At 35.2% G+C, this 17,407-nt stretch overlaps 1 protein-coding gene across 1 annotated transcript in view; it reads right to left on the bottom strand.

Annotated features, from left to right (window-relative positions):
• The window catches only part of GRID2 (glutamate ionotropic receptor delta type subunit 2), a 1,564,419-nt gene that overhangs the window by 633,635 nt on the left and 913,377 nt on the right, over positions 1-17,407 (bottom strand). The window contains exon 6 of the mRNA XM_049789891.1: positions 8,460-8,633. Within this exon, the coding sequence (XP_049645848.1) occupies positions 8,460-8,633 (174 nt within the window). The remainder of the gene's footprint in view (positions 1-8,459; positions 8,634-17,407) is intronic.

Genomic DNA, 17,407 nt, shown 5'->3' with positions numbered 1-17,407 from the left:
ATCTGACTAGCTAAAGTACACCCAAATTTAGGGAAAAAAACCACAAGAATTACTCAACCTGACTTAAAACTATAGCATAGAGATGCAGTAGTGTGTATTGTCAAAATAGTGTGGTACTGTCAGCAATAGAGACTGACATCTAGACCACTGGATTAGAATAGAGAGCTCAGAAATAATCCCATAGGTAATTTACAAGTAAGTAACCAAGACCATAAAATAGAAAAATAAAACCTCTTCAAAAAATTGTGTTAGAAAAACTGATAAGTCACATGCAAAATAAAATAATTGGATCACTATTTCAAAAGTGATTTTGCCAGGCACAAAAGCTAATTTAAAAAAAAATGAACCAAAGACTTAGATTAAAATACACTGGCAAGACATTTCATGATAATGATTTCAATGTTATATTGAGTAAATGAGATCCACACTTCTTCATTATTGGGAAATAATACACACAATTGAAAGCTACACAATTACAAGGGGAAAAAAATAAAATCTTCTCTTACTACAACTCGAATAGAACTGGATAGTACCATATTAAATGAAATAAATCATAAAAAGAAAGAAGAAATACTGATTGGTCTCACTAATGTGTGTGATATAAAGAAACAAAATAACATACAATGTCCAGTGACAACAAATTTTGGTATCTAGGACATAACAGATATCACAAGCCAGAGTGTGAATGGAAAAATAGGATGATAGAGACAGCAGTGGAAGGATTTTGGCACTTCATTGATGGGCATCTTGTGGTTAACACAGCCCAGAAAACATATAAACAGTTACACTCTTATAACCAAAGGTAGCATAAAAATAATGATGTAGCAATACATGTTCTAACTATATATAAAAATCTATCCCTTCAAAACCAGTATCTTATATAAGCAAGCTTTATTATTTTATAACAATTTCAATTGGAAGGCAATTATTCTTAGATGAAAGAAACAGATGTAAAAGATTTGAATACTTTTATTTTCTCTCCAGTAACAGCCAAGCTAAGTTTCATTAAGCAACAGATTATTCACTTTCTACTTGCTTTATATTTTGCTAAAATGTTTATTTGCAACTTCAACTACTCCCATATTTTTTTTTCTACAACTAAAGATTCAAAAACTAAATTTTTTTTCTAAAGCTTACTTCCTTTTAATGTACACTAAAGTATATTAGTTTCTGGGGTTATTGCACAGATATCTTTGCCTCTGCTGTACTGATTGTCATGTTTCTTTTTCTAGATCTACCTATAGAGTTCACTTGGTCATTTAATATCATACTTATATATTTGGTTTCTGGGCCACACCCAGTGATGCTCAGAAATTACTCCTGGCTTGGGGGGACCATGTGGGATGCTGGGAATCAAACCCATGTCCGTCCTGGTTCAGCTGCATGTAAGCCAATGCCCTACCACTGTGCTATCGCTCCAGCCCTGTACTTTTATATTTTTAACTTAGAAAAACTGTTTTTTTTTCTGAATTCTAAGATCTATTTGCAGTTATATTTACTACAGGTTTAAGAGCTTAGTTAATCTAGTTAACTAATTAAAGTTTCATTATAAAACTTAATTACTTTTAAACTTTCAGTAAGTATTGTATATTGTTTATTTAACTTCAATGAAAAAAATTTTATAAGGTTGGCCTTTATATCAAATGCTCTTTCTGATATTTTTTAAATATTAAAAATTCAGGAGTCTTACATTTAAATTGTTAATATGTCTTTATACATCAAAGGTTTGCCAGTCTTAGTTTCACATGGTTAATATTTAAAAAGCTTCTTTAATAAATAAATAAATTTAATAAATAAATTTTAATAAATAAATAAATAAATGGAAAAATAATACATAACACACCCTTAAAGAAAGTGTAACTGCCCTATTTCCTCCCATTTGGAAGAATAATCAAGACATTGGGTAGAAAGGAAGCGATGAAATATTTGTTTTTAATACTGTTAGATCTAGATATTTACATTTTATGTAAATAATTTTATTTTATATACTGTGATTTACAAAGTTAATGATAGTTAAGTTTTATACATATATTTCAAAATATATGTCAACTCCTTTCATCAGGGTTCCCATGCTCTCCTTCATCTCCAAGCATGACACTCCTCCCAGTAGACACACACATGCTACCTGGATAGGCTTATTACAAAATTAAGTGGTTATTAGAACTCATGTTTACATTGATGAGCTTGTGCTTTGAATAGATAACCATTCCATTTTCTCACATCACCAGTATAACCAAAGCCTTACTCCCTGCTCTCCAATTGTTCTCATTTTCTTCCTCCCTTCCTTGATGTCTTTCTTCTCCTTTCTTAGCTCTGCAATCAAGGGTGAACTAGGTACTCCTATTTTATTCTATTATATTCATTTTCAGAGTATTTTGGGAATATAAAAATAAATTACTCTTCTCTGATACAAATTCATAAATTGCATCAAAAGATTACACAAAGAAAGGGGTCAGAAAGGTGACCAAACAGCAATACTGTGTTTGCCTGATTTTGCAATCAGGATCTTGCAAGCCTACACACAAACGTATTTAAATACTCCTTAAAACCAAACTGAAACCCAAGTTAACAAAACATGGAGAATAAGAGGTTGAAGGACAATATTCTGACTGGTTGGAGACATAGATATTTCCTTTACTGAGAAAGAAACCCACTGCTGGGATGGAATTGGGAAATATTCGAGGTCTAAAACTTGATGATGAGAATAGAGAGGATGTGTAAAGGCCTTGGTGTCTCAAATTAATGCTCTAAAACTACATGTAAGGAACTTATGAGTATCAGTAGGGCCCAGAGTAACTGGCAGGGCACAGAGCCACTTTTGTGACCTCTCCTACCCTTGATGGTAGCAGAGCCTTGTGTGTGACCCAAGGAAATCTTGCTCTCTATGGCAATAGAACCCAAGAAAAATTTATGAGGAGACCTCTTCCCAATCCTAGCATCTAAATAAGTCATGACAACAAGACTAAGAGACAACTCCAAGAGTTCCTACCCTTGGTAAGCTAGCATGCATACTCAGGTCCTGCCAAGTCCCCTTTGTCCACTAGCAAGCCAATTTTCCCCTCTCACCAGATAAAACTGTGTAAACTGTCCATTCCACAGTACTTAGTGAAGGAGTTCCAGACCATTGTGTTCTCACCAGCTCTGGAATCAACATTCTATACCTAGCTGGGGTCAAGGTCCCAGATGGCTTCTATACTTATGGAAACACCAAGGAGAGCTCTCAGACAGCACTGATAAATTAGATAAATTAGCCCTCTGAAACTTTTAGCATAACAATTTCTGGGCATTTGTGATGGTGCATGCTGGTCACTGTCCAGTCCTGCTCTGACCTACTCACCTGACACACCTCATCAGGGATTTGGTGAAAATATTCCAAAGTTGCCACTGCAAGACTGCTGTGCTCCCTCACTGACACACAAGGCAGTTTCGGTTTCCTTTCTCGAAAGCACACTCGACCCATTTGGGCCGGCCCTAGCTTCATCTTAGAGTGTCCTCATAGAGATTCCCCAGTGACTACCCAGATATGCATGACTTTTGATAGATTGTCTCATATACTTGTGACTGCCCAGGACTTCTTGACTTTAGCACCATACCACAGCGAACTATGTTTCTGACAATCGATCATTTCTAGGTTTCTCGATCTTTCTGCCACAGCCTGTGAAAGGCAAGGAACCAGAATGCCCCAGCCAGGGGCCAGGTCAGCTTCAACGCAGCACAAAGATGATGCCAAGCAGTCACAATTGCGAATTCTTCTGTGACTATCAATTGGTCCTGTAAGTTGTTGCCAGTCAGTGTCAGGCTGTGAATTTACTGTAGTGAATTCTTCATGTTTGTTTTCAGGACCACTTGATCACAAACAACTAAAAACAAAATATCAACTTTCCTGTCACAGAGATCACTGGCCCTCGCTCATTCCTTCACGAGATATCAGAAATAACTTGGAAATAAATAAACTCACCTAAAACAAAGGGCAAAGAACTATCAAAACAGGGGTATGTAAGCATAAAGATTTTAAAGATTTAAAGATTTAAATGAAAATAATACTCAGACTCAAAGGCATAATTGAAATTCTTAGAAGAGGAAGTGAAGGGAAGAAAAGCAGGTCAGTTTTCATCATACTGGGCTATAATGATTTGGTAACGTTTATGGTGAGCTATATTGTGCTATATTTTGAAGAGCTATGAAACTGTGCACCTAAATGTAGAGTTATAAAATGACATTCCCTCAATTTAAAATTTTCCAAGTTAAGTTTGAAACAATACACAATGGGATACCACGAGTAAACTATAAAATAAAAACTTTTGTATTTTCCTCAGTATGGATGGGACTGGAGTGTGTGAAATAATCAGAAAGAGAAACTAATACTAGAGGACTTTACTCATAGGTTGAATATAAGATAGTAAGCCAGGTAAATAAAATGGAAATATTTCTTGGACTCTGCAGAACTAAGTTAATTAATAAGAAGTGCCTGCTTCATTGCATGCTAAAGGCCTTAATTCCATCCCTGGAATCACATGGTCCTTTGAACACCTTCTAAATAACCCTGGGAACCAAGGCAGAAGTAGTGGCTGAGCATCAGTCTCAATTGCCTGTTTTTAAAATGAAATTTCTTTTCTGTTTTCCTCCAAGAGTCTATCATTATGACATCAATTATATTCATTAACATTGATTTTAAGATAGATCATTGTAAGCATATAAATAAGATTGACATTAAAATTTTAACAAAGCATAGTTGAGACTTCAGAGTGATTTATTTTAACTATCACCTTCCTAATTACACTTACAGTCACCTATATTCAGAAAGGAACAAGTAATTAACAGATCTGAAGAGGAAAGGAGAAGCACATTGTAGAATTTTTCAATACCATATCTGGAAGGAAGCTCATGTTTTTAAATTAATCAGAAACACAAAGAATATTCTCTTTGCAATGATACTGAAATAAACTGCCTGGCATAGCAGTGCTACCCAGTACAATGAAAGTTTGTAAGAAGGTATTGGATGAGAGGGAGGGAGTGAGACAGAGGGACTCATTGTTTTTCAGGGCAAGACATAGCCAAAAGGTGACTTAAAAATGTTGGGGAAAAAAACTTTCAAGTCAAGAAGTGTTGAGATAGACAAGATATATTCTACAAAGGGCATTGCTAAAACCAATTCAAAGGAAATCCAGACTCTAGAGATCCCAGATGGCCAGGAATGTAGTAGCATGGACAGGACTAAAACAAGGGTTCTCTCGAGGCTAAAAGTTCTTTACTGTATATGCATACCTTCAAGAAGTAGATACAGTGCCTTTAGGTGCTGAGAGATATTACAATGGCTAAGGTATTTGCCTTCCATGCTGCTGATTGAGGATCAATCCTCAGCATCCTACATGGTTCTTTAATCATGCCTGGCATGAATTCTGGGTGCTGAGCCAGGAGCAACCTCTGAACAATGCTGGGTATGGCTCCATCACAAATAAAATAAATTAAAATATGATTTAGAAAGACTGAGGAGAGGGACTGAATAGTTGATGTATGAGACACTTCCTGATAGCTCCACAACTGCAGTCTTAGTGGAGAGTCTGTACCCATTCTTATCTTCTCTCTTAGAGAAGATTCCTTGGGATAAAGACATTTTAGAGACTTCTGCATTAGTTGCCTTGGCCCATTTTGATATGTTAAAGTCTAGCCTGAATAGATTAGCATAGATAGACATATGTTTGTCACTGTTTGCCCTTCCTCTTCCTATAATTGTTAATTTAGGGCCATAAATATAGAATGGGATGGAGAATCAGGCCCGCTGAGTCTATTCTTTAGTTTCCCATGTTTTTCTAATTTTCTTAATTTTTGAGGTATCCCTTCGTCAAGCTCATTTAACCCTGACTTGTCTTTGTTCCCTAACAAAGACAGCCAGAACTGAGGCAGTTAGAGTTGAAAAAAAAAATACCACAGTAAAATAAGCTCCCCCAAAACATCTTGTGTCTCTCCCACATGTCAACAATGGGTACTTAATTTCTCCTGACCATCACATCTATGGAGAAGCCTATGTTCTGCCTTAGATGTCACATTACTTTTATTTTAGAATTCTATTCTCTTCCCTCACATTGTAGAGAAGTCCATACTTTCCTTACAATTAGTGCTTTTCTCCATAAAACTTCTCTCCTTTATTTTCTTCCCCTCACTGTTTTATCACACCCTGCTTTTACCCAAAACAAGTGTTCGCCCAATTTCCTCTTTCTTTTCATCAAGCCCTTTGTCTTATAAATGTCCAGGGTCTCACTAAACCCTCTTTCCTCTGCTTTGTATATAAAGAGGTTTTGGTTTGGCTTGGTGCACTGAGTTGGACCATGAGATAAGAAGTCACCAACTCTATGATTCTCTCCTGAGTAGGTTGGTTGATTAATTTGCATGCCACCCTGCTTCAGAGAAGGTCAACAGGGATTGGAGATATGGTGCATGGGGTAATTTTATATCTCCCCCAAATTATTTTTTGTGATGTAAAGACAAGAGCCTAATCCAGTTAGAGACTAGAACTGTCCTTCATTTTCCTGCTAAAAATCAGCATTTCATACCTGAAAACCCAAACACTCTAGTGGTAGTGCCCAACTTCTATGCTCTGAAGATCAAGCAAGTTCAGAACTGCTGCCCTGGGCTGCTAGGACTTTAGTATCTTCATTGCAGGAACATGAAAAAACTATTATCAGTTCCAATCTCTTCAAACCTACTCCACACAAACAACAGTAGTAAATCTAAAGTATTCAAAGTTTACTTAAATCATTAATTGTGCTATCTTTTACATTAAATTTCAAAAATTCCTTAGTCTTACAGCAGAGCGATTATTTCTCCTGAACTTATATTTTCAAACTGTTCAAGCTGAACATCTCTAAATATTAAAAATTGTCAACTTGAAGCATGTTGAAGGATAAATTTCAAGCAGCATGCATTTTCCTAAATTCTAAAACTGGCCATGACTTCAGTCTTGGTTAACATCTCAGTTACCATTTAGAATGTTTTGAATCACACCCAACAATATTCAGGGCTTACTCCAGGCTCTAGGTTCAGGGATCCTTCTTGGGAGAATCAGTGGACCATATGGAGGGCAGTAAATCAAACTCAGATAGCTATGTGCAATTCAAGAACCATACTCATTGCGCTATCTCTCAGGCCTTTCAAGTTATTGTTTTAATGTTAACCAATATAAGTATAACACAGTGATACTCTTAGGGACTTTTTAAAATATATGAAAACACGGGGCCGGAGAGAGAGCATGGAAGCAAGGCGTTTGCCTTTCATGCAGAAGGACGGTGGTTCGAATCCCGCTATCCCATATGGTCCCCTGAGCCTGCCAGGAGCGATTTCAGAGCACAGAGCCAGGAGTAACCCCTGCAGGTGCCGGGTGTGACCCAAAAAAAATTTAAAAAAATGAAAACACAAGCTTGCATTTATTGGAAAAGTTCTACACTGGTAGGTTATTTAAATTCTTTTATCTGATTAATTTTTTCTTGTTGTTGATTCATTTTAGTCTGCCCCTGTGGCATAAAACCATATGATTTCTCTGTCTTTTTTAGCACATTTACAAATTCACAGATTGAGATCTCTAGTGTAAAGATAAATGAAACAGTAACACAAATCTGACAGGACTTTCCTTAAGAAAAATAACAATAGGCCTCTTTTAGAATATATTTAATGTACATTCTGTTTTTCACACACACACACACACACACACACACACACACACACACACACCATTCTAAGCTGCAAGGACCTGATGTTCTATATTTGGTAGCCTGAGATTTTATGTATTTACTTGAAATTTCTTTGTTGTGTTTTGAACACCAAAGCTTTCAGCCATATTTCATCTGAATTGAATATTGCTATATGACAAAACATATATGACAAATTATTTTGCATGACTAAATTAATATTTTTCAGAATTCTTCATACCTGCTACATTTTCTTATTAAGACAAAATAAAATCTGTTTCCTTGCTATATTGTTAAAGTGAAGAAATTTTAATAAAGTGATATTACAAAGGGTATTGTGTTAGACTTGCATGTGGCCAACTTTGTTTCTACCCAGAACTCTACATGGTAACCTGTACTCTGCCAGAAGTTATCCCTGAGCATGGAGCCAGGAATAAGCCCTGAACACCATGGGTTCCAGGCCCAAAATAAACTTAACAAAACATTTTAGCTTTAATAACAGTTTGAACATTAGAAGTTCCCATTATAAATTTTAGTATGCAGAGAGGGACATAACAGTTATTTATTGATTTTTTTTTGTTAAACCAATAGTTGGTTTTGCTATAATCTCAGACTAGTCAAACACATATTCCAGATCATCTCTTCATTGCTAAAGGAGAAAATTATTTCAGGAAATGCCAACATGCATACATTTGAATTCAAAGCAACTTTAAAAGCTCTCTTACAATTTTCCAACAAAAGTACCCTTGAAGAAATACCCTGACACTTAGAATATACCTCCATATTTTGAGCAAATGGATCCTTAGGATCACACAGTGTTGAAGATATTCGATGGTTGCCACGGAAACACCGTTGACTTATATTCTGGGGAACTGGAAATGTCTGCCGAATGATTGTTAACCTTCCAATTGACCTTCTTACAAGTTCCTGTACATCCACATCATTTATTTCCTGAGATAAGATAAGAAAAGGAAGAAGAATAAATGCATTCATACAGTAAAAGAGGCACCAAATTATTAATGAATTGTTATCTGAACATGTGAAGGGAGTCTTAGTGTAATATAATTGCTTAGTGCTCAGCACAAATTCAAATGAAAACATCACAAGTTCATTAAAGTGGCCTACTCACTTATAGGTTTTGTCTTCTTTAAATCATATGTATTAATGACTAAAACAAAAATTAACAAATAACTTAAATATTCAATTTTAGCAAGTTCACAATTTTTGTTTCTTGCGCTGAATACTGCATATGTTGTCCAAGTATCAAAAAAGAATACAAGGTGATTTGCTATTATCATTAAATATTTCCAACAACCTAGAATTATAGTTGCAATATCAGCATACTCTATGTTGTTTTTCCTAAAGGATAACAAGATTGTTAGATGAAGGAAAAATCATTTTACAGGACTTTTAAAATTATTAAATAGAATTATTGGCTTTAACTCAGATGTTTTCCATGTAAAGAACAGTTTAAATCATGTATTCTCACAAGCATAAGTATACAACTTTATCTATATTTGTGGAAAATAATGATGAAAATTTGGGGGTGGGGGTAACACAGTGTGAAATAAGATGAGCAAATTAAGAAAGCAGTATTCTTAATTTATTATGCATAGAAGCATCTGTTAAACTCATCGAGACATTATTTTAGACTTGCTTTCTCTTCCCTTCCTCCTCTCTACTCCAGACCTAAGTTTTAAAATTTGGCTCAGTTGTGGAGTATAATTAATGAAAATAAAACAATATTTTTACAACACACATCTGTTAAAATTGGAGCTAGACAGAATAGAAGTGATGAGAATATATTTTAGTTTTAAAGTATTCTACTAAATGTTTTCTGCATAGTGTCCATCTAGAATATTTTTAAACCAATTGAACTATTGGAATTTATATGAAATTAATCTTAATAGATTAAGCTTTGGAGCGATGGTTTAAGTGAATATTCCTTAGGATTCCTTTAGTGAATTTAGAAGAAATGAAACAGAAATTAATTTACAGAAATAAATATTGCTCTTTACATTATTATTATCTCAGAAACCACCTCAAAGAAATCAAGTGATAATTTCAATATTAGAAACAGAAAACTTGTGAGTACAGAAGGTTGAAAATGTTAAGTATACCCTCTTGTCTTTTCCTAAAATGGTAAGAAAAAACATACCTTAATTAGAAAACTGTAATTACAGATGCATTGGAAGTGTGGTTTACTTAAGCAATCTGATCAACTAATCGTATGCTGACCAGTCTTCCCCCAACCCTTTCTATGAATGCACTTTCCTATTGTCTATTCCTATAATTCTGCTTCCTTTGAGCTGTAGACAAGGTGATTTCTTTGAGAAAAGACTTCATCATCTTCTAACAAATACATGTTTGTTGTTAATAAAGATCTTTTTATATTGGTCAAGGTTCACTCAATTGATTGGACCAGGGCAGTCATGAAACCAGTCTTTGAAAGCCAAAGCTCCAATTTTTAATTCCCTCTTATAGATTCACTTACATTAAAAACATATCATTGGGGCCGGGAAGGTGGCGCTAGAGGTAAGGTGTCTGCCTTGCAAATGCTAGCGTAGGACGGACCACGGTTCGATCCCCAGGCGTCCATATGTTCCCTCCAAGCCAGGAGACTTCTGAGCGCATAGCCAGGAGTAACCCCTTAGCGTCAAATGGGTGTGGCCCAAAAACAAAAAAAAAAAAAATAATAATAATAATAACAAAAAAACATATCGTTGTTTTCTAACCTAATGAAATACAGATATTCTGAATATAAAATATGCCTGTTATTAAATGTATCTACTATAACAGCATGAATTCCTGGTGAATTCATTAGTGAACCAAAAAGTATGTTTATTTTTTTTTTTTGCAGTTTCATATAATGTCTCTTTCCTTTAGTTTGTGTCATTTCACTAACTACCAAAAAGCTAGTTCAGTTTTTAATCATCTACTCAAAAAGAAAATTATTCTAAACTTTATTCTAATATTTTATCAAAAACTTTAAAAAAATTAGTTCAGTAACATTTTTTAATTTTTTTTTGTTTTTTTTCGGACCACACCCATTTGATGCTCAAGGATTACTCCTGACTTAGCACTCAGAAATTACTCCTGGCTTGGGGGGACAATAGGGGATGCTGGGGGATCGAACCTCAGTCCTTCCTTGGCTAGAACTTGCAAGGCAGACACCTTACCTCTAGCACCACCTCACTGGCCCCATATATTTTGATATTTTAAATTAAAATTTTAAATTTAAATTTAGTTCAGTAATATGTTTACTAAATGTCTACATTTTAAAACAGTCCAAACATTTTTAAATATTGCATAATGTTAAAAGTTTTATTTAAATATATTGAATATACCTATCATATAAATACATGTGATATATTATATTTTGCATTATTCTATATTACATATACATTATTATATTATATACATATTTTAAATTACATATAAATATATTTATGCAAATATATAATATATAACAGTAATAAAATTGTGTTTTAAATGTAGTTTTCTTTAACAGTACATTCTGTCAATACTTTATCAAAAATTCCTTTCTACTTCCTCCACCCTTAATGAACAAGCCATCACATTAGAATAAAAACTACAGATAATAATTACTACTGTTTTTAGGCAAAATACTATTTTACCCATTCACTCATTTTCTGTCAAAAGAATATAGATTGCAAAATTGTTATTCTCATTCTATATAAATATATGCCCCAAAACCTAGAACAATTTCTCAATCTTTCATATGAAATGCCTGTATTCATAGTATATATTTATACAAATCTTCTCTGAAGTAATTACATAGCCTAAGCCCATAGCTTATTTAGATTGATATTTATAATATATTATTCCAATAATTAAATTCTAATGTCCCCATGAGTAATAATAATGTCACGTGCCATGAGTTAGATAGAATGATTAACAGAATAATAGAATTAATAGAATGATTATTTTAAAAAACACAAAAAGTTCCTGAAAGATAAAATACTTAGATGTCCTTTTAGAACCTAGTTCTTGTCCAAACAGATCATATCCAACTCTCATGTTGTAGGTCCTTCCTTTGCGCTAACTGCATTTACTGGCTATTTGTAACATACTTTCTACCATGGATTGGTCCTCCTGGTTCTAGTCTCTATTGAATTTTGGAATTATTACTATATTATCTTTACATATATATAAGAAAATTTATGTATGTAAATATACTTATATATGTAAAGTAAATATATATGTAAGGTATTTCATAACTTAATTTTTCCTAACAGCTGCCTTCAGTAACAATATAGCAAAATACAGTGCTTAAAAAGAAAAAAGTGAGAGAAAGCTAGAGAAAATGTCTGTCATAGAGACAGTCAGGGGAGAGGGCAGAAGGGAAATGGAGACATTGGTGGCTCAATATTTGCACTTGAGAAGGGATGGGAGTTGGACATTGTATGACAACTTTGCAACTAATTCAATTACAAAATTTATTTTATGAAGAAGAGTTCTTAGGGGAGGGGAAAAAAAGAAAAATTCTTAGGTGTCTAAGAAGATGAGTAAAATATATATAAAGTAATGTCAATTCAAATGGAATGTATTTTGCCCATTATTATTCAGGAAAAGAAAAAGAAAGGAATTTTCTAAAAGGAAAAATGTGCCATTCTTAATGAAACCATTAGACTATCACAAATAATCACTGGTTTTATTAGTTTTGATGTTTGATTTTAAAAAGTTTTATTGTTACGTAAAATTTTTATTAGGCAGCTATATAATATTTAAAGAATTCTTGATTCTGGGGATGGACAGGCGCCTACCGGCCTCTCCCGCAGGTACTGGGGCTTGAACTCGGGAGGCTGCGGTTGCCATTAGCACACCTGGGAGGGAAGAGTGCCAACCTGTCTCTCCCGCATTTACTGGGATATGAACTTGGGAGGCTCGGGAGGCTGTGGTGCATGCCTGGGGATGGACGGGTGCTGACCTGCCTCTTCTGCAGGTATTGGGGCTTGAACTCGGGAGGCTCGGGAGGCTGCTTGCACACCTGGGGACGGATGGTGACCTACCTTTCTTGAAGGTACTGGGGGTTTATCTCAGAGGAAGCTGAGCTGCCAGTAGCATGCCCGACCTGCCTTTCTCACAGGTACTGGGGCTAGATCTCAGGGGAGGCTGCCCGTCGCCTGGAGACCCAGACAGACAATGACCTGCTTTCCTCTCAGGGTAGAGGGGAGGGAAGGCTGCTGGTCACCATAAACAGTGCCTTGGTAACTGGACGGGTGGTAACTGCTCTTCTCACAGCTACTGGGGGTATATCCAAGACTAGGCTATCAGAGGTCCCATTATTGGAGCTTAGGGACTTCACCTTCTCACAGGTATCGGGAATGTGGAGATCAGAAGGCAGGGCCAAATCTCAGCTACCATCTCTGCCTAGGGTTTCACTCCAGAGTAGGAACCCAGCCACACACCACAGGTGACACTGGAGGGCTGAGAACAAGGGCAGAACCCATTGAACCACCAAAAGCAAAAACTATATGGGAAAATCAAGGAAGACAATATCACTGGAGAGAAGGATAGAAATCCTCGCAAGTTTCCAACTCCTACCAACATGCATGAACCCAATAGATGAATAAAAGTGGCATTGAAAGCCATGACATTAGAATCAAAGAATCACTCACCAGTGAGTTCAAGAAATCCATAGATGAGCAAGTCAACGAAATCAAAGATGACTTTTTACAGCATATGAGAGAATCCATACCAATGGAATTAAAGGAAATTAAAAATGTCTTCGCAAGCCAAATAGCAGAATTACACAGTTGGAGAGTCACACAGAAGAACTTGAAGAAAAACTACAAACCAAAGATCACAAAGAAGCCAATAAGAAAATAAGAGGTAAGGCATTGGAAGAAAATGTCTGGTATTATATAAACCAAGCAAAAAAGAAATAATCAAAGGATTGTAGGAATACTAGAAGGGGAGGAAGCAGGGAAAGAAGAAGTGGTAAAGAAAATCATAGCAAAAAACTTTCCCACCTTCTGGAAAAAGGCTCTGGTTCAAATACAAGAAGCAAAAAGAGTCCCTAATAAAATAATAGATCTTAATAAACCAACACCAAGATATAATAATCCAAATGGCAAATAACAAAGAAAACAATGAATTGCTTAAAGCAATAAGGGAGGAAAAAACCTCAAGTTCAAAGGAAAGAACATAATCAAACCAGATCTCCCCTTTGAAATAATTCAAAAACAAGCAAAAAGACAAAAAAAAAAAAAAAAAAAAACCCAAGCAAAAAGACAGCGCAATGACATATGACATATTCAAACTACTGAATGAAAGAAATCTCCAACCTAGAGTCCACTACCTGGCAAAACTCTCATTCATATGGGAGTGAGAGCTAAAAACATTCAAAACATTCTCACACAAGAAAGAGCTCACACTATTTGCACTAACCAAGCGAATTTTAAATTAACTACTTAAAGATGTACTACGCGATACAAATCCCTGATTGTAACAACAATCTACTCAGTATGACAGCACAACAACCCACACTGTCAATAATCTTCTTAAATGTCAACAGGCTTAATTCCCCCATTTAAAGGCACAGAGTAAAGTGTTTGATCAGAAAACAAAAAACAGATTTCTGCTGCCTGCAAGAAACACACCTAACTGAGCAGGATAGACACAGGCTTAGAATAAATGAATGGAAATCAATTATTCAAACCAATGCAAAACAAAACAAAACAAAGCTGGGACAGCCATTATCATATAAGATCAAATTGCATAGAACCTCAAGAAAGTTCTCAGAGACCAGAAGGGTCACTACTTACTAATCAGGGGAACCTTACAGCAAGAAGTACTAACTCTAATTAATATTTATGCACTGACTATAGAGCCATAAAACCCTAGAGAAACACATGGAGGGAAATGTGATAGTAATAGGGGATTTTAATACTCACCTATCACTACTAGACAGATCCACTAGGCAAAAAACTAGCAAAGATATAAGAATCCTAAACAAGAAGCTAGAGGAAATGTGCCTAGTGGACTAATACAGGGCTCTACACCTCAAGAAAACAGAATACACTTTCTTCCCGTGTACATGAAACCATCTTTAGAATAGACCATGCCGTGGGATATAAATCTAACTTACACAAAGTCACAAACATAAGGAGTATTAGAAGCATGCTATCAGACCATTATGCAACAGAGATCATGACCTACTGTAAAAAGAAACTGTGGAGAAAATCCAACACCTGAAGCAATATGTGTTTGGAAGGGACCTTTCTCAAGATAATTACAGCTATCTATGAAAAACCTACTGCCAACATTATCCTTAATAATGAAAAACTGAAAACATTTTCACTAAGGTCAGAAACAAGGAAGGTTATCCACTTTCTCCATTCTTATTCAAATTAGAGTTAGAACTACTAGTAATAGCAATCAGACAAGAAAATGGAATCTAAGGAATCCATATAGGGAAAGAAGTAGTCAAACTATCCTTATTTCCAGGTGATATGATGATGTACATAGAAAACCCTAAAGAGTACATAGTAAAATTCCTAGAAACAATAAACCAATACAGCAAAGTGGCTGTATACAAAAGCAATACACAAAATACAATAGAATTTCTCTATACAAATAATGAAGCAGAAGATAAAGACATTAAGGAGTCAATCCAATTTAAAATAGTATCTAAAAAATATCAAGTACTTGGGAATTAACCTAACAAGAGATGTGAAAAACTTATACCATGAAAAACTCAAATTGCTTCAAAAGGAAATTGAAGAGGACCTAAGGAAATAGAAGAACATCTCCTGCTCATGGGTAGGAAGAATCAACAAAAACAAAATATCTATCTTATCTAAATTATTATATAGATTTAACACAATCCCTATCCAAATTCAGACATCATTTTTTAAGGAACTTGAACAATCAATTATAAAATTTATCTGGAACCACAAAAGACCTAAGCTAGCCAAATCTATACTAAAACAAAACAAAACAAAACAAACAAACAAAAAAAACTGGGTGGCATTTCTTTACCTAACCTGAAGCTTTGTTATAAAGCCATAGTCATCAAGACAGCATGGTACTGGAACAAAGACAGAGTATCAGACCAGTGGGTTAGAACAGAATATCCAGAGATGTACCCCCAAATAGATGGTCAACTAATATTTGACAAAGGATCAAAGAACCTGAAATGGAACAAAGACAGTCTTTTCAACAAATGGTGTTGGAACAACTGGATAACCATTTGTAAGACACTAAAGATTTATCCATACCTTACACCTTACACAAAAAGCAACTCAAAATGGATTTAATCACTTTAATTAAGACCTAAATCTATAAAGTTTATTGAGGAAAAAATAGGAAGAATGCTCCAAGACATATACCTCAAAAAAATTCTTTGATGACGGAATGCCAATGGCAAGAGTAATAGCATCAAACCTAAATAAATGAGATTACATCAAACTAAAGAGTATTTATATGGCAAGATAAACACTGGCTAAAACCAGAAGTCAGTTTACATAAATCAAAAAGGTATTCATTCACTCTCGACACATCAAATAAAGGGCTGATATCTAGGATATACAAAGCACTCAGGAAGGTGAGCCCCACAAAACCAATAAAGCGATAGAAAAATGGGGAATGAAAATGAACAGACACTTTACCATGGAAGACCGACAAATACCATGAGATACATGAAAATATGTTCACTGTCACTCATTATTAGGGAAGTCCAAATCAAGACAACAATGAGGTACCACCTTACACCAGTCAGGATGGCACATATCAAAAATAATGGGACAAAATTCTGTTGGTGTGGATGTGGTAAAAAGGAACTCTCATCCACTGCTGGTGGGAACGTTGCCTGCTCCAACCCCTATGGAAAAAAATATGGAGGGTTCTTAAAAAACTCAAAATTGAGTTGCCATATGACCCAGCAATCACACACCTGGGTATCTATCCCCAAGATAGAAGAATATTCATACCAAATATGTATGCACTCCACTATTTATGCAGCACTCAACACAATAGCCAAGATTTGGAACCAACCTTGATGCCCAATAACAGATGATCGAATCATGAAGATGTATTTATACACAATGGGATATTACATAGCAGTTAGAAATGACACAATCATGGATCATGGATTTTGCAGCAATATGGATGTATCTACAAAATATGTTAAACAAATTAAGCCAGAAGAAGGATAAATACAGAATTATAGCACTTTTCTGAGGTACTTAGAATATACACCTTATACACATATAATACTCCAAGACCAAATACAACAGTTTAATAGGGTAGAAAGACCAATCACTGTAGTTGTCGTCATTTACTGGGGAGAAGGGTTCAAAACAAGTGGAAGAGGAACAACACAAAGCCTCAACTATCCATTTACCATAAAGAAACCAGCAGCAATGGAAACAACCATTTAGAGTGAACAGGTATGTAATCAGCCTCTTACTACAAAGGCCAATAATAATGTCTTAGGAAGATCATACACAAATACAGATGAATAATATGATTGGAAGTCAGCAGCAGCATTTCCTAAATATATGTTCTAGTCCCTTAATCTTACTAGGTATAAAATAACCCCTCAGCTTTTTTTGTCTACAGGGATTCTTGGATACAAAGGGTGGACGCCCTAATTTGACACCTCAGTATTTAGCCATACTAGATACCATATACAGTTGGCATTATAAAAACGTCTTAAAAAAACACTCCAATATACCCTTTTTCTCTGCGTTATGTCC

The sequence above is a fragment of the Suncus etruscus genome, chromosome 16 (genome assembly GCF_024139225.1).
Source record: "Suncus etruscus isolate mSunEtr1 chromosome 16, mSunEtr1.pri.cur, whole genome shotgun sequence".
NCBI lineage: Eukaryota > Metazoa > Chordata > Mammalia > Eulipotyphla > Soricidae > Suncus > Suncus etruscus.
This window is presented reverse-complemented; position numbering and strand designations above follow the sequence as displayed.